General features: G+C 43.1%; 1 protein-coding gene across 5 annotated transcripts; it reads left to right on the forward strand.

The window, feature by feature from the left end:
- Positions 1-5431: 5431 nt before the first annotated feature.
- LOC102940483 lies at positions 5432-12978 on the forward strand. Of its 5 annotated transcripts, none has more exons than XM_037915609.2 (4): positions 5432-5556; positions 7345-7424; positions 9212-9330; positions 12114-12978. In XM_037915609.2, exons 3-4 carry the CDS (start codon positions 9219-9221, stop codon positions 12449-12451), a joined length of 450 nt encoding a protein of 149 aa, XP_037771537.1. In that variant the 5' UTR covers positions 5432-5556; positions 7345-7424; positions 9212-9218; the 3' UTR covers positions 12452-12978. The 5 variants fall into 5 exon arrangements, with proteins under 5 accessions (XP_037771537.1, XP_037771544.1, XP_043394693.1 ...); XM_043538758.1 differs by lacking the exon at positions 5432-5556 and adding an exon at positions 6244-6292; XM_037915616.2 differs by lacking the exon at positions 7345-7424 and having other exon boundaries at positions 5457-5556.
- The last annotated feature ends 5179 nt before the right edge of the window (positions 12979-18157 follow it).

Genomic DNA, 18157 nt, shown 5'->3' on the forward strand with positions numbered 1-18157 from the left:
TCCTCAGGTGAAAGGTGTTATAAGAAGTGTAAAATATTAATATTTACTATATTTATAATATACGTATTATTCCACCTGGAGGAATAATGGAGAGCAAACCAGTTATCAGTTTGTAATGGACACAAAACCCCAGTGTGATTCTGGGCTGGATACACACTGCAGTACAGACCCTGCAGGGGTCAGTCCCTGTGTGTGTGACAGTGGTGAGACCACACAGCGAAGTTCCAGATCCTTCCATACCAGAAAGACGTTGGCAATCTGTAGCAGCATTAGATCCCTTTAAAAGTGACATCAGAAAACAAAAACGAAAGGAGACAATTTGCCTCCCTTACTCATGCCAAGCAGTTCCACTGCAGTCAAGGAGGCTAAGGATACAAGGATGGTCCCTTAAAAACACTCTGCCTGCATTGGTGATCCAAGTATTATTTCCTGGATCAGATATCCATTCCCCATCCCACCCCTCCCCTGCCAAAATCCATCCCTGGAGACTCGCTAGCAAAAAAAAATCCCTCAATTCTACGGTCTGACCCCTAACCTCTGATTTAACACCTCCCAGTGCACCTCCCTGTGGTTCCCCCTCCCCCAGGCCCTCATGAAGTCTCCTCTAGCTGACTTCACGCGCTGGCAGCTATTCCCCACAGCAGCAGCAGTGGTTGCAGCTGAACATCCTCTATTGGCAGAAGTGTGGCAGGCGGGTCTTTCTCAGTGGTGCAAGTAGGGTGGTACGGTATGGCACGCTGTACCAGTAAGCTAAATATAGCCTGTACTCTGTACCAGAAAGACACAGGAGGAGCAGAACGTGGTTCTGCCCAGAGGCCCCACACCGGCAGCTCCTCCGGCGCAGCTGTACCACCCCCAGCCCTACCCCCAGCCCTGTCCCCCCGTGGGGCTGCTGTACAGACCCCAGACAGGTCTCAGGAGAAGCAGCTGCGTGGAAGGGCTGGGGACAGGGCTGGGGGTGGTACAGCCTCTTTGGAGGAGCTGCCAGCGTGGAGTCACCCAGCGGCCCCACGTTCTGCTCCTTTCACCGCTGCGGTTCAGAAGTCTTCAGTGCAGGAGGACAGAGGTCCCCCAACCGCCCCACCCGCCGGTAACATGGGATGGATCATGGGGAGGGGACAGGTAGAACGCGGGGGTCCCAGGCAGGGTGGGGAGGGGAGATCACGTCCGCCCCTCCCGCCCCTGTTGTGTCCTTCCCATGAATGCAACGTACCAATAAAAATGAATTCTACTTGCACCACTGGTCATCCTGTGGCCTCTGACTGAGGGCTGATTGGTCAGGTGGAAGGGAGTCCCCCTGGAGGTGCACTGGGTAGTCAGTTGGGGAATGGATTTCCCTTGGTTTTGGAAGTGGGCGGGTCTCCTCTGGTTGGTGTGTGGGACTGGCTGGAGCAGCAATTACCCAACTGGCTGGTGCGTGCACAGAGGTTGGTTGAGGACTCAGGGTGAGGGAGTGGCTCTCCCTAGACTCAGCGGGTGGGTGTGAATGGGAGTAGGTCTCCTTACCTGGGAAGGAGGTTTGGAGGAGAGCAGCTTTCCCCTCTGTGGTAGTGGCGATGAAGAAATGGCCTCTGGTCTCCAACCTAACAGCAGCTCTTCATACTGTGGCCTGGGCAGGCAGGCAGGCAGGCAGTGTTAGGAAGAGGGACGGACTGCAGCAGCTGCCATACTTGCGCTCAGTGCAGCAGCAACTTGGTCCCTCCTCCCCGGTGAGGTGTGAGGATATGGTACTATATAGCACATCCCCCATGTGCTCCTAGAGGCTCTGTTGGGGGACAACAGGAGGGGAGTCCCATTTGTAGTAGCTGCTGCAGCAAGAGTGGATATACCCATCAATGCCACCAGCCTGAGTGAACACCCAACCATCCAGTCTCATCTGCTGTAAAAACAAAGCTCCTTGTTCCTTTCTGCCCAAGCCATTGGTTTATATCAGACCCCATTTTCAAGGCTATCTCTGTAAGGAAAAGGGCTAGAATCTTACTTTACAAAATAAAATAAAACCAAAATTACCCTCATGGGGCTCAAAGAGTGGGCACAATTAATAAGGAGCTCTTCTGTCAGCTCTTCAGTACAAGGCAATCGAGAAAATGTCTTTGTAGTTCATGAGTATATAACTCGTAGTAATGGGATGAAACTGAGCAAAAGGAAATTTAGGCTGAAAATTGATATCTACTAAAGTGTGTTAATCTCTCAAAAGGAAGAAGAGAGAAGCTCTTTGCCGGAGGCTTTTAAAACTAGAATGGACAAGGTACTGGAAAATACTAGACTGCAAGATCTCAATATCAAATTCCCCAATTTTTGGGGAAGTCCAGATCTGTCATTCACCACTGCGTTTCTCCAATCTGTACCATCAACAGAGTCACATAAGTGCAAAATGGAGTGATGCAGTAGTGAATCAGGCCCACGAACCGGTTTATTATAGAGATGGGGGAAGAGGCAAAAATTTGAACCTTAATCTGATTTTAGATTGTGACCTGTCCCCAGCCTAAAGTTCAGGGCTGTTCAGATCTGAGGGTTAGCTCAGGCTCATCTCTAGAATTAGTAGTGTAGGAAATAATCCTGCACTGACAAGGGGCCGGGCAGCATGATAACCGTGTGGGCCTGGCTGATCTCACTTAAACTGGTGCAAATCCAAAGCAACTCCTTTGAAGACAAGAGGATTACCCAACTGTAGCACTGATAAAAGTGAGAGCAGCAGAATACATATATGTTCCACCTCTCATTTATAAGATAGCAAATACCTTAAGGCCCATGCACAATTGCATGGACATATGCATTTTTAAAATTCAGGGAATAGTTCTATGGAATAAAGGTAGGACCTCAAGGTACAGTGTCAAAAGTGTGTGCTCTGGGAGCAGATCCACACGCAAGCACAAACCAGTGCAGGGATGGAGAGGAAGCAGTTTATACTCCCCTATTCAGGTGCAGCCAGAGGCCAGTTCAATCCCCATTCCAGGCCAGGAAAGCCCTAACGTGTGCCTTTGGTGCAATGGTTCCTGAGGACCATTGCAGGAGGTATAGAGTCACCAGCACAGCGTTCATGCCCACTTCTCCCCTTCTCTTGCCCATCTCTGACATGACCATGGCCCACCCAAGAAATCCCGCCATGCTGTCATCTGTTGTGGAAGCAGCACACGGCTGACAGATTTATGGGGCACAGCTATGCTGGAGGGTAAACTTTAAATCTAGCGCTGGTTTCTCACTATATCACAGTATTGCCAACCCCGAGAGATCAAATTTCATGAGTCAGCTCCCAGACTTTGGCATTGGCTTAAAAATAATGAGATTTTAAAAAAGAATAAAAAACGTTGAGATCTTTTTATTTGCCTTCTGAACCTTTGGGGTATACTCAGGTCACTTTTCTCCAAAGCTCTGAGAGCAGAAAGAGCTGCGATTCTCATGTAATCACATGCCTCCAGGAGCTGGGGATTTTAAAAACCACCAGCAATCCTGAGACTTGCCATAAAATTATAAATTAGCAACACTGATCAGAATATGTAACACAGCCAATCATTTAACACTGTACAAGGGATGATTATTGCATATTTTGCCCATAATATCCCAGCCAGTGTATATATATACCGTATAACATACAGTCAGCAAATATTTCAAGGAATAGTCTTCACCAGAGAACTAGCAAGAAACTCTGCATAGCTCACACAACACAGACATAGGTGGTGGTCGGGTGCTTGTCTTTTCTTAAAGAAATTTTGGGCCTCCTTCTCCAGTGCCTTGCACCTTGTATTGTCATTCGCCCCTCTATAGAGGGTGTAGGTCACTACTGAATCAGAATGGCAACACCTTACACCAGCTGTGCACAGTGTAAATGACTATGAAAAGTGCAAAGCAGTACAGAAGTAGGCCCTTTGTTTTTATGCTCCATATGTACCAGTAGAGGCCGCCACACACCTATTTAAATTACTAAGTAAGCAAGCCAGTAAATCAAGAAATAGCTTTATAGTGAGGAATCTGGAGGGCCTTCTCAGAAGGTACCTTTCCTTTTTAACTAAGACAGCACTCTCAGATCAAGCCAGCACATCTGATGTATCATCCACAGACCCTAACAGACTTAGTGGCATGATTCCAGGGAAAGTACTCGCATTGGTCTCATAAGAATAAATATTGTGATTTATTATTTGTATTGTAAAAAGAAAAGGAGTACTTGTGGCACCTTAGAGACTAACAAATTTATTAAGGTGCCACAAGTACTCCTTTTCTTTTTGCGAATACAGACTAACATGGCTGCTACTCTGAAACCTATTTGTATTGTGTTAGCTCTAATCTAGGCTCATGGTCCCTAGTGCCAGGCTCAATACACACACACACACAAAGATGATCTTTGACCCAAAGAGCTTACATTTTTTCTCTCTCGTTATTAAAGTGAATAACTATTAAGGCAATCTGGAACCCTAATAACATGGAAAGTCACTGGGAATTTGGCACCTACCTCCCTTAGGATCCTTTGCCTAAAGGAGTTCAAGTCTCCAACCCTAGACCAATAATTTCCTAAAATGATGACAGACAGACAAGCTGGGTGAGGTAATATCTTCTGTTGGACCAACTTTTGTTGGTCAGAGAGACAAGCTTCAGAAGAGCTCTGGGTACAGACTCGAAATCTTGTCTCTCTCACCACAGAAGTTGGTCCAATAAAAGATATCACCTCACCCACTTTGTCTCTTTAATATCCTGGGACCAACACAGCTACAACTACACTGCATACAACAATCAGACAGTCAATAGTAATACCAGACATGTGTTACTGATTTACTGAAGCCTTGCTAACCCCAAACATTCAAAAATCAGGAGATTGGCTTAAAAATCACAAGACTTTAATAATAAACAATAATAATAATTTGGGGACTCTTTTAAATTGCCTTTTCATTTTCAATCCTATCGGGTTCACATCTTCCAGCTTTCCTCCTCAACCATAAAGGCTAGAACCTTCTTTGTTTTTTAAAGCTGAGTTATGATGTAACCCCCTGACTCCAGGGGCTGGGGCTTTATCATTGGATCAAATCACAAACATTGGAGCACTCTCCTTACGTGAGCTTGGGCAAATCATGTAGCCACTCTGTACCTCAGCTTCTTCTTTTGTAAACTAGAAATAACATTCACCCATCTTTTAAAAAGCTTTGATCCTCAGATGAGAAGTGCTATATAAGAGCAAAATTTAATTGTTATTATTAGCTCATGTATATTTTATTTCATCTGTGTCTCTTCTTTTTTTGGAGGATTTGTTTACACAGCGTATTCCCAGATTCTTGCTTTCTGTTCTCAGATATCTAGAGAAAAAGAAAATGAGACACTCCACAGTTTCAATGGTGTGGTAAGTTTAAAAAAGAAAACAATACCCAAATAAGAGGCTGGTTCTGTAAACTGGATACAGCCAACTGACTTTCCACCACTATCTTTCTGAATGCTGAATGTAAACATTCGCTCCTGGCAGGCAAGAGATACTGTTATCAGCCAAAAAGATACATGTACATCTCTGTCAAATCACCCAGGAGTCAAGACCACTTTATAAGCCCACAACCTGCAGAGTCTTGCACAAAGCAGGTAAAAATTGCTTTGCATTAAATTACTTTGGGGAAATTGTATATGTTGCCTTTAAAGCTTTATAATGCCAGCTGTAGATTGTTTTTAACTCTCTCCTCTGTGGGTTTGTGTAGTGGGTTGCTTTTTAAACACTCTTCTTTGAAGCGCACAGGCATCTGTCTCTTTATCATTGCATAACAGACATTTATACAAATGACAGGGGGAAAAAAAGACAAAAATAAACAACAACAACAAAACCCAAGTCCCAACCATTGCATATATGATAGGAAGCCACGGGCTTGAGTGTCTAGATTGTGTTTTAAACCTCGTTTAAGCATTTTCTGACCCGTGTTCGAACCTAGGCTCTGGCTTTCACAGTGTAGTGCACAGACCCAAGTCAAATTAACCATAACTCAAGAGTCCCTAGTACCCCTCTCCCTGAAATGTGGCTGCTTTAGCCCTAGGAACGTGGTGCATCGTGGGGAAACTTTACTGCCAGCCTTGTGCATTACCGGGAAGCAGCTCCTTAGCAAAAGGCTTGATTGGTTCGCTCTCCATTGCAAACCCAGGAGGCTTCTCTGATAGCATGCTTGCAGACAGGAGCGGCAGAAGCTCCCTAAAAGTGCGGGGGACCACTGGTGCCCAAACCATGGCCCTGCCCCTGCCCCCGTGCTGCCTCTTCGCCCAAGACCCTACCCCCTGCTCGCTTCTCTCCGCCTCCCTGACCCCCCGTTCCGGCACCCCTGCTTGCAGATTGGTGAGCAGAACAGAATGGGTTAATGCTGACCTGAACTGCTGCTGTTTGCCAAGGTGGAGGGAAGGGGGCTTCTGTTTTCAAGAGAGCAATAGAGTGGATTGCAGATAGTTGACATAGAGAGGCATAAGGAAGTTGTCCCATGGAATTGTGGGATACTTCCAGACGACTCCTGGGACCTGAATCAAGCAGGACTGCGGCTACTCTGCAAAGCAATAAGGCTTGGACCCTGGGTCCCAGCTTGACTCGAGCTTGGACCCTCCAGCCCTGCAGGATCCTGGGACCCTGGGTCCGAGCCCTGGGTCAGCACAATTGCATTGTAGACGCAGGGGGATTAACTTTCAGCCCGGTCTCAAGCACGGGCTCACATTGCAGTGTAGACATATGCAGAGTTATAGTCCAGCCTGTGAGACTGGCTTCTTTTGTGGTCACTGAACCTTGTTGCCTCAATTTCCCACCTGCAACATGGGAATAACACTACTTACCTGGATGGTGAATAAGAATTAGTTCATGTTTACAAGATCTTTGAAGAGGAATCGTATTCCATGTGCACTGACGCTGTCTGTGTGCTCTCAATGCAATGTTTACACAGCAAAGACAAACCCTGCGGCTGGCCCGTGCCAGCCAACTCAGGCTCGTGGAGCTCGGCCAGTGGGGCTGTTTCATCGCTGTGTCGACCTCCGGGCTTGAGCTGGAGCCTGAGCTCTGGAACGCTGCCACCTTGCAGGGCCTTAGAGTCCTGGTTCCAGCCCGAGCCCAGACGTCACACAGCAGTTAAACAGCCCCACAACCCGAGCCCTGTGAACCTGAGTCGGCTGGCATGGGCCCGCTGTGTGAACATATCTTTAGGTTACTCAATTGGTTTGGACAATATTTTGCACTGTCTGCTCAGGCAAAACTCTCATTTAAGTCAGGGGGAATTTTGCCTGCCTGTGTCTTGTACTAGGCCTTCCTTGAAGACCTTCTGTCCTCCACCTGAATAGCTCAGCGTTTCTTATGGACATTAATGAGTTCAGGCTTTCAACATTCCAACGGTCATTATTCTCATTTCACAGATGGGGAAACTATAGTACTACTTTGGATCCTATTTTTGTTGGTAAAATTGATCCCAAAGAAATCCACCTCACCATTGAAGGTGAGTAAATGTGTGTTAGGGAAGAAAAACTTTATAGAAATGTGGGGTGTGTAACTAGCAAAAATGCCTGGGTTTTGTTGGTTTGCTGTAAAGATAAACAATTTCACTATCTCATGTAAGCCCATGGGAAAACAAAATAAACAGGGGTGTTTAAAATGCTCATACATATTCTGAGTCAAACTTTGCAGCAGGGACTTCTGATGTAGCAATTATAGATATGCACACAGACACAGAGAGAGAGAGAGCATTGCACTGTGAAAATTAGAGCAGTAGGCGGCACTACTGACATTAACATAAGTTCTCCAGATGTTGTATTGTTTTGTTGCAGCAAAAGGATGCTTTATTCCTGTTATTAAACCATGATTCATGACAACTTCATGCAGCACACAAAACCAGAATCACAACAGAATTAGTTAATTAGGGGCTCTTCATATAGGGGAGTAGCATCTGCTTCAGACAGAGAAACACAGAGAGGAAGAGAGAAAACAAGCAGCAAAGGCAGGATCTTTAACTAAGGTGAGCTGTTAGCACTTGTGGTGTGTGGAGTGCCAAAACTAGAACCATTCTTAAGAACCAACTGAAGGAACCTCTGAGACAAGAGTAATTCTTGAATTTTATTTGTATGTATATAGTACATTTGCCCAATTCATGTAAAAGGACTTGTTACTTAAATTGCAGATGTGAGTTACTGCTGAAATGTTGGTGGTGGTGATTATGGTTTCTAACTATTAAAAGGTAGGATTATAATTCTATAATTGCATAGACTGTTGCAGACCGTAGACATCCATTTATTTATTTTTATTCCCTTTTCTTTTTTTCCCTCTCCTTTTCCTCTCTCCTAACTTCTGTTTCCCTCTGTGCAGCCTTTTAACTTTTAGAAGTGTTCCTTTAATCAGCATGTGGGTTCCTCACCCCCCAAAGAGTTTTTGCTGCTTTATTATTATCCCTGCATATGTTTAGGTGCACATCTACTATTCTGCTCTAGAAACATGAAATAACTGTGGAGAGAAAATGAACAAAGGCAAGATTAATTTTTTTAAAAGGAAAAGCAACTTTCCAGATTTAAAAGTAACGTCCCTGCTGTGGAGTTGTTTGTTTCATGCATTTTGTTTTTCAGCCATGCAAATGAAATGAGATGTCAGTTGTGGTATCGTTAATCCTTTTAGGGGGACGCTGTTGCAAAGTTGCTTGTAGTAGAGACGGAGAGAAGGAGATAAAATCGTAATTTTTCTCTACCTTAGAATCTGTATTCAAACTGTTGAGCCTATATTTTTGTTGTTGTTGTTGTTGAATCCCAAAATGGTTGACATTAAAGTAAAACTTTCAAACATGCATACGTGATTTAGGAGCCTAAAACCTATTTTCTAAGGTGACTTATGTCCCACTTATTAGGAGCCTAAGTCCCACTGACTTTCTGCCAAAGTGTTATGTGCTTTTGAGACATGATTGCAAGACACTTGAATTATGATAGATGAGGTTTTCCTAATAAGACTTAAAGAAGTAAACACAGAGCTATTGCAGATTGGTGAGCAGAACAGAATGGGTTAATGCTGGGGAGAGCTAGACACTGGCTTCTATTCAGGGAGAGCTAGACACTGGCTGTTTTGAATGGATTCCCAATATAGGACCTGATCCTAAAGTCCATTGAAGTTAATGGAAAGGCTCCCATTGATATCAGTGAGCTTTGGATCAAGCTCCTAGTGGTTGGCAAGAGCAAGGATGGTTCTAAGGAAATGGGAAACACAGAGTTTTGTACTAAATATCCATTTTTCTCTCTCTCTCCCTAGCTGTGACATGACTAGGCTTTTGCTCTTTTCATTCATCATGGTGATCATTTACCAAAACGGGACTTTTGGTAAACCTGTTTATGGGGACTTAGCATCCACTCAGCTGGTTGATTTTTCAGGTATGTTTTTTTCTGTTTCATCTATCCAACTAGCTGTCATCTCTGCTGCTTCTGTAGGTAAAGTATCACATATTACAAAGACCATCCTCGTATTTATTGGAGATACTATGGGCTAGAATCTTGACCCCACTATAGCTACTGACACAGAGAGTATGGTGCAAGGCTGGCACATTACTGGCTTAAACTGGCTAGTGGAGGATTCCTCCAGCAAGAGGGAATCCCCTAATGGTCTAGAGGCACCCCCAGATGTGTCCAGGAAGAAGGGAATTTGGATAGGAGGTTGTATGTTCTGGCCATTTCTGGCTGCTGGAACAGGCCCCTGGGTCCACTGACAGGTGGATGTAAATTAGGGGATGATCTAATTTATACCAAGTACAGGCACTACATATAAAATACTAATTTTAAAAATTCAAATCATCATTACATTTTAGGCTGAAACCAAAGAAATTAATAAATAACAAAGAGACTCTACTCAAAATAATGATTATTTGGGGGGGGGAGAGGGGCGCGAGCGTGAAAAAAATTGGCTGAACAACAGTCTTCCTAATACAAGCTGTAAAAATTAAAGGGAATCCATGCATCAAAAGAAATCACATCAACTCATAGGAACGTTGATGGCCAGTGTTTTTTGCAATGGATCCTATTCCTTAACGTCCTAGTCAAGCCATAGAGTCTGATTTCCACTAGCTTTCACCTTATGTCTTCATTTACCTGTGCAGAGTAGCCTATAATGCCTTCTTAAATCTATTTTTCATGCTACTCCAGCTGTGCAAAGCAGATTGAAAGCTAGGCTAGCTAAGTGACCAATTGAGGAATCCCTTTACACAGGGGAAACATCCAGCGGCAAGAACCAGTGTAGGGACCATGTCAGCGGACATGAAGGAGAGGGCATTTCAGCAATTCCTGGCTACTAGATTGTCCCTTTGGTCTCATTGAATTTGGGTGCAAGTTAGGGAAGTCCAGAGGTTTGTTCTAAGATGCACCGGGGACAGGCCTGGTTTTCGTTGGTCCCAAGATCAGGGGAGATGTGTATAGGTGGCATACAGCCACATTTGCCTCCCTCTTGGGTTCTGTGCCAATCACAGCTCAGCCAAACCCAACGATTAGGCCCAATAAGTGTAAAATGGGTGTAAAATATTATCATTACAGTAGGCTAGCATTTTACACCCACTCTGAACAGGAGCAAATTATGCCAGAAGATCCATGGGAATGGAGAATTGCCCCATACATTTAGTAGATAGTTTCCAAGTACACTATACCTTTTAATAAACAGTTGTGTAAAAGAGAGTTTATGAATGTGATCTTGCCTGATAACACCGTGGGAAGTGAGGGACAAAGGATTAATTTGCATGATTCTTTATAGCTACTTTCTCCTGGTATTTGCTATTGTATTTTGCTTGTAACTTTTGGATTCAGCTGTGTTTGTGGCAGAATTTTAATCCCATTGGCCTGATTCTCCACTGTAATGAATCTTGTGGAATCGTGTATGCCTGTGTAAAGTTGCTATAAAATACTCAACAAATACGAATGCTGGTGTTGTACACACACATACTTTGCACAGGTACCCGTGACTACACAGAAGCACTAAAGTAGAAACTAAGGCCCTGTATTTTTGTGGGTAGTGTGTGATATTTTTGGTGTGTGTATGTAAATTTTAAATCTCAGTTTACGAATGACTGTGCTGATATCACTATGTTACTAATATATTTAAGCAGAAAGATAAAACACAGTCCTTTGGCTACTCTTTTCTTATAATAAACTAGAAAAAGTAGACAATTGTACCTTTCACACTCTTTGTGATTATACATTCATATATTTGCAAAACAGTTTTCCATTCTTTGTTTTGTTATAATAAAATTCCCTTGGAACTATTTTATAAAAGGTCAATAATTATTGTTCTCTGTTGTACTTCCTAGCAGAATATTATTAACTTTTCATCAGGGTCTGATTCCTATTTTGTTGTTGCCAGGTTTTAACCCTTCCTGGAAAATTTTACACAAATTAATAACTAGTCACAATGGGTGAAATTCTCTTCCCCGCCCCCCGAAGTCAATGGGAATGTTGCCTCTGACTTCAGTAGAACCAGGATTCCACCCAATATTTTAATCAATGATTCTGGAAATTCCAGGTCAATTTTTTTAAATTAGTTCCTGTTCATTCCAGTGGCAACTGGGTTTTGGAACAGAGAAACAGTTCTACAGGATTATTGGCATAGGCGCCGGCTCTGTGAGTGCTCTGGGGCTGGAGCACCCATGAGGAAAAATGGTGGGTGCTGAGCACCTTCCAGCAGCCCCGCTGATCAGCACCTCCCCCTCCCTCCCTGCGCCTCCCACCTGTTATGATCAACTGTTTCGTGGCATGCAGGAGGCTTTGGGGGGCAGGGGGAAGTAGCGAGGATGTGGCACGCTCGGGGGAGGGGGTGGAGCAGAGGTGGGAAGAGGAAGGGTGGGGATGGGGCCTTGGGGGAAGGGGTGGAGTGGGGGTGGGGCCTGGGGCAGACTCAGGGGTCGAGGACCCCCTCACACAATGGAAAGTCAGTGCCTGTGATTCTTGGGGTTAATAGTCCTCCAGCAGAAACCAGTAGAGACCAGTAGAAATCAAAAGAAATCAGCTGAGGAATTCTGACAGAGTCTACTGGAATTTCCAGCAGGATAAACCCACTGCATGAGATTGCTAAAGGAGGTGCTTGTAGTGTGTGTGCATGTGTGTGCATGAATTTTGCACACTCCTTCAAGGTATTTTGGATTTCCTCTGTGGTGATGGTGGTGTGTGTTTTGCCCTAGATGCTGAATATCCAGTCAGTGACACACAAGCCAAGAGGAACTCCTATCAGATGAGCCAAGACGCCAATAGTCCCAATTCTGCAGAGCAGTCCAGCCTCTGCTATTTCATCCAGGAGAGTGAGATTGAAAGTCAGATCTCCTGCAGACTGCGATTCACCAGGAGCAAGTTTAATTTTAACCCTTTCGGACTTCGGTTTGGGAAAAGGCAACAGGGCAGCTTGGCCAGCAAAAGGGATCCAATCACTTTGAGCAGCATCAAAAAGTTACCATCCCTATTAAAGTTCAAACTAAACCAAATGGTGCCCCGGTGTGGAGACTTTGGGGAGCAGGATTGTTAAATGCACAAAATCTGTTCTAAGAATGGTGCCCAGCATTTTCCAAAGTAGTTAGTGATTTTGGTGAATTGTGCATCACCAAACCTGAGATATCAAAAGGGACCCACTTTTCAGAGGACGGGTGCTCTGTACTTTCTGAAATTCAGGCCCCTATAAGGTGTCTCAAGTTGTGCACACAGAAATTGAGACATAGAAAATCACTCATTACTTTGGAAAACATAGGCCTATATAGGTATAAGTACATAATTTGTCTTTTAAAACATGATTTTCCAGTTGATGTCTGATATTAGTGAGAAAAAGACAGTTGCAACTCCAGTGCAATACTGTTGTGCCTGTCTTCCCTATTGTACTATGCCACATCCACCTGCAAGACATAACTTACTATTTATTTATTTATTTCAGTCAGCAAAACATTTGTATTATATTTATATACCACTGAGGATTTTTCAGCGTTGTGACTTCAAATGTTACATCATTCCTTATCTACGAATCGTGATCACAATAAAGTGACTGAAATGCTACTGCCCTAATACTGTGTTTGCCTTTTTTTCAATTATCCCCTCTCAGGGGGATGCTGGCCCTTCTTCACTTCTGTTTGAACAAAGGGGGCTTTCATTCTTCTATCTAACTGCTGGCAGGAAACTTTGAATGAGCTGCAAGTGCTTTGTGTGCCTCTTTTATCTGGCCAAGCCCAGACAGGAACAGTTACTGAAGTATACAGTCCTGTGAGCGTCACAAGCTTATCTTCATCTCTTCCTGTGGGAGTGCATCATTTTATTTCTCTGTCTGAAATAAAAGGTTTGCCCCGGCCTGCATGCCTTGAGAGAGTATTCTGCAAACCCAAATGTCTTGTGAGGAAAGAGGTATTTCCACTCCCTAAGCATGCCTCCTGGTGACTAATTTTAAAGTAAAATAAAATATGAGATTGGTATTAAGGTCCCAGTTCAGCAAAACCTTTAAGTACATGCGACATCCATCCCTATTTAGCAAACCACTTAAGCACGTGCTTAAACGTGCCTTTAATTCACATTCAAAGGAACATAAGAATGTGCTTTAAGTTAATCATGTGCTTACCTGCTTTACTGAATAGGGATGGACTGCTGAAATGTAGCCTCTAAAGGATGATCTGAAATCAACAGAAGTAATTCAAAGGCCTTTGGATCAGGTTCTAACAGAGGTCTTTGTTTATTTTCTTTATGAATTTTATCATATTTGAAACCTTTGAGTATTTAATCTCCTCTCCCCAAAAATAATTTGGCCATTTTTAAAGGATAACTGTCATCTTCGACAGTAGACAGTCACTTTCAATATGTTTATTTTGAAATAGGTTAATTAAGAAGGAGAAAATTTGCCATGGAACAAACAAAATTAAAAGATATACAACCTAACTTCTATACTAACTTTTCAATCCTGCAGGCCTAAAGTTAGCGCCATAGATACATATTTAGGCTCTGAAATAGAGTGGACCTGATTGTCAGAAATGCTGAGTAAACACAACTCCTAGTGAAGCCAATGGGAGGTGCTGAGTACCATGCTGTCTGGAGTGGCTCACAACTGAGAGTGCCTACCTCAGGGCAGACTGTCAGAAAGAGGGCAGACACCCCAAGCTGATGGCGTGTTCTATAATTAGATTTCACCAAGCCAGTAACAAATGTGAACTCCTGGATCGCTATATCAGTCCTACCATGGGGTCACAGACAGTCCCCTTCCAGGGGTTCACACAATAAAATTTTTGGTGGCCTCAGCATGCAGCCACCAACTCTTTCTGGCGGCTGCTCTGGAAATTTTTCCTAAAATACTTAATTAACTTTAGGAAAAACAAATACATATGCACATATACATGTCCAAATCATTGTAATTTATTTATGTAGCTTTTTTTTTTTTTTGCAGACTTAGTAAAAATAATGTACAGTTGTCTCTATTCTTTACTGGACCTAAACAGAATAGAAACACAAATAAGGTGCTTTGCACATTCTTGTCTTTTTTCTTGTCGTTTCTTTTTCGGATGCCTTTTTAAAAAAAACTTGCTAGCTATTAAGTCCGCTGCAAAAAGTGATATTAACAAACATATAGATATCATTTTTCACAACAGACTTACACAGCCCTGGCAAGCCTGGGGACAAATTAAACCCTGGATAGGGAGGTGGGTATGGAGGCAGCGGGGGCCAGGGGTGAGGGGGTGGGGAGCTTGGGGCCAGAGCCTGCTACTGTGTGGCCAGGGAATGAAACTCAAAGCCCCGTGGCTGGAGTCTGCCACCCACCACCCCAGGGCTGAAGCCACTCAGGGAGCTGTGGGGGGCTGGGGACCCTCCACTGGCTGCTCTCAGCCCTCCCCTTGGCAGGGGGTAGGGCCTTGGAGGAAGAGGTGGGGCATGGGTGGGGACTGGGGCCATGGAAGGGGTGGGGCCTCGTGCAACCCCCCACTTTTAGGAAGAATCTGTCACCTCTGGTAACTGCCAACAGTTAAGTTACCATACAATTCTTCTAAGCAAGCATATTTTATTTTTAAGGTAAAAGTGCAACATTGAAAACATATTAAAAACAGCAAAATAACCTGCATGCTTGCTAATAAATTTACCAGAGATTACCTCCTTCCAGAGGGGCAGTCTTTCAAAACTCCACCCAGTAGCGTCCCTTTGGTTTCAGGTTTATCAGAAGGAGGACAACCCATGACTCTGAGTGTCACTCATTCATCCAGGCTGGTTCTTTGAATAGATCATAAATAGGTCTATTTAGCCAGACAATAGGTCTCTGCTCAAAATGCAGCTTCAAAAGGATGGATGGGTCATTTGCATTTCCCTCCCCTGAAGTATTCCTAGGAAATCCACTTCACACATATTATCCCAAAAAGTCCTTTGAAATTCCTAGTATTCTCCAAAGAGTGTATTAATCATGTCCTTCCACCTAAATAAGTTCCATACAATCCCACAATCGTACATAACCATTTACATTTTCAATACAACGCACTCCCAGAATACTTAAACATAATTCAGTAGGTATAATTTAATTCCATAATGTTTGTCCCAGGATATTACAGGATATTGTTATATCTAACACAGAATGATCAACAGCTTTGAAAAACAGGCCACTTTTGTTTAGATGCCTAAATATGGGATTTTAGAAGCCTAACTTTAGACACACAGCTTTGAAAATTGTGACAATAAAAATCCATCTATCTGCTTTACCTTCTCATATAGTGCCTGTCACTATTACATAAACACTGAACAGATCATGAATTACAGAACAAGTGAAAGAAAACAATTAGTGCCAATTCAATATTACCTTTCAAAAATCACTGCTGGTGGTGATCCACTTTCATTCTCAGAATAATTCATCTGACATCATTCAAAAGCTGAATGTAAATAATTCTGCAAAATGTCAAAAGAGGTTATAGGAGCATAAGGAAGAAAATATTTATGCAATATGTTTATTTTGTATGCCTATTTCCCAAGACAGATTGTGCATTGTTACTTATCTCTCCATGCAAATTGCTCACATCAGACGTTGGGTACATCAGGGCTTATTGAGTACTGACCTCTATAATGGGCCACATATTGGAATATCATCTTAGATTAATTATTATCAGGAATTTCATCCACTTGAATAGAATGGCAACTAACACAGTTATGACATCTAAATGAGGAACTTGTGTAGTGTAGTCAGTAATCCATTCAACGACTGCTTAATATGGGTTTAGACAGACCCTAGATTAAATTCTATACCCACTGAAGTCAATGGACATTTTTCATTGACTTCAATAGGGCCAGGATTTCTGCCCCAGTGTAGTACAGAGGGTGCTCCTGAGCCTGAAGGCTTGAGATCCAGGGAGCAATACGTTCCCGTGTGTGTTCTATGTCTTTGAATAAAGTCACCTGTATGTTTTCTACATCTGAATCCTGTCTTTTCTCCATCACAAGGGACACTACAGTTTTTTGACAGGTTTCAGAGTAACAGCCGTGTTAGTCTGTATTCGCGAAAAGAAAAGGAGTACTTGTGGCACCTTAGAGACTAACCAATTTATTTGAGCATGAGTTTTCGTGAGCTACAGCTCACTTCATCGGATGCATACTGTGGAAATTGCAGAATATCATTATTATATACACAGACACCATGAAACAATACCTCCTCCCACCCCACTCTCCTGCTTTTAATAGCTTATCTAAAGTGATCATCAAGATGGGCCATTTCCAGCACAAATCCAGGTTTTCTCACCCTCCGCCCCCCCACAGACAAACTCACTCTCTTGAGAGTGAGTTTGTCTGTGGGGGGGCGGAGAGTGAGAAAACCTGGATTTGTGCTGGAAATGGCCCATCTTGATGATCACTTTAGATAAGCTATTACCAGCAGGAGAGTGGGGTGGGAGGAGGTATTGTTTCATGGTGTCTGTGTATATAATAATGATATTCTGCAATTTCCACAGTATGCATCCGATGAAGTGAGCTGTAGCTCACGAAAGCTCATGCTCAAATAAATTGGTTAGTCTCTAAGGTGCCACAAGTACTCCTTTTCTTTTTACAGTTTTTTGCTATCTGAATACACTTTAACAAAGAAAGAAAGTGATGGAAACCTCATTACGTTGGTCATTCAAAGCTGGATTAGACAAAGTAATACATTTGAGGGAACAATCCGCTATTGGCAGTGGGTGATAGCCTACTATGGCCAAGTAGAATTTTTTCCATTAGTGATTTCCCTTCAAGCTACTCTATACCTCCATGATTGTCCCTCAGCTGCAACTGGGTACAGGCACAATGATTCTATGAAAAAATATTTCCAGAAACTTACAATTTGGATGTGGATAAAGGCACTGAGACCATGCACAGACTTTTTTTCTCAAAACATGAAGAGCTGCTAAGTATTTTTAGACTATTTACTGTGGCCTATCCAGATTAAAACTCTTCACAGGACATTAAAAAAAATAAAACAAGTAAAAAACCCTCCCTCGGTTTCATAGTCCAACATATGTATATTTATCAGCATCTTAAACAGAAAGCCAAAATAAGGTCCCAGGAAGAAAAAGAGCACATTTCAAAAGCAAATCACACATTTAGAAATATGTGGTAAAACCAATAAAAATGGTGATAACTATATTGTTGCTATATTCATGCAATGCATCAATAGAAGTTTACACCAGCCAAGTGATATTCCCATCATTTGTAAACAGTGTTAACTGCTCAGGCTCATTAGTGCAACTGTTAGGGCCAGATGCTGCCAAACTTGCTGAGGTTGCATAGCACATCAGTCCACGAGCCCCACAGATTTCACCTTGAGAAAGCTGTGGCAGAATGTCCATCTGCCAATCTGTCTTGGCCAAAGTCTTGATGCATTAATGTGGCGTAATGATACCTTACCAGACGTCTGCATTAAAGAGACAAAAAGATTTCGAGCAGGCAACTTAATTGACTAATGAACTGTACGTCTGATTGTTTATACATTGTTTCACTGATCTATTGAAACAATGCCTGCTGTTCATACTAGTTTTCAAGAGTTAATGAAGGGAAAATAATGAAGGGATCAAAAACTGTTAAACACTGTTCTTCTTTCATCATTTTTTAAAGTATACATGGATTTAATGCTAGTGAAGGTCCTCTCCTTAGCCATTGAAGAGATAAGGCACTGGCAGTTATTGTCCCAGCTTCCCGGACTGCTCCATCAACATGACTCAACCCTGACTCCAGGAATGAGGGGGTAGTTTATTCCCCACATGCGTAT

The sequence above is a fragment of the Chelonia mydas genome, chromosome 1 (genome assembly GCF_015237465.2).
Source record: "Chelonia mydas isolate rCheMyd1 chromosome 1, rCheMyd1.pri.v2, whole genome shotgun sequence".
NCBI lineage: Eukaryota > Metazoa > Chordata > Testudines > Cheloniidae > Chelonia > Chelonia mydas.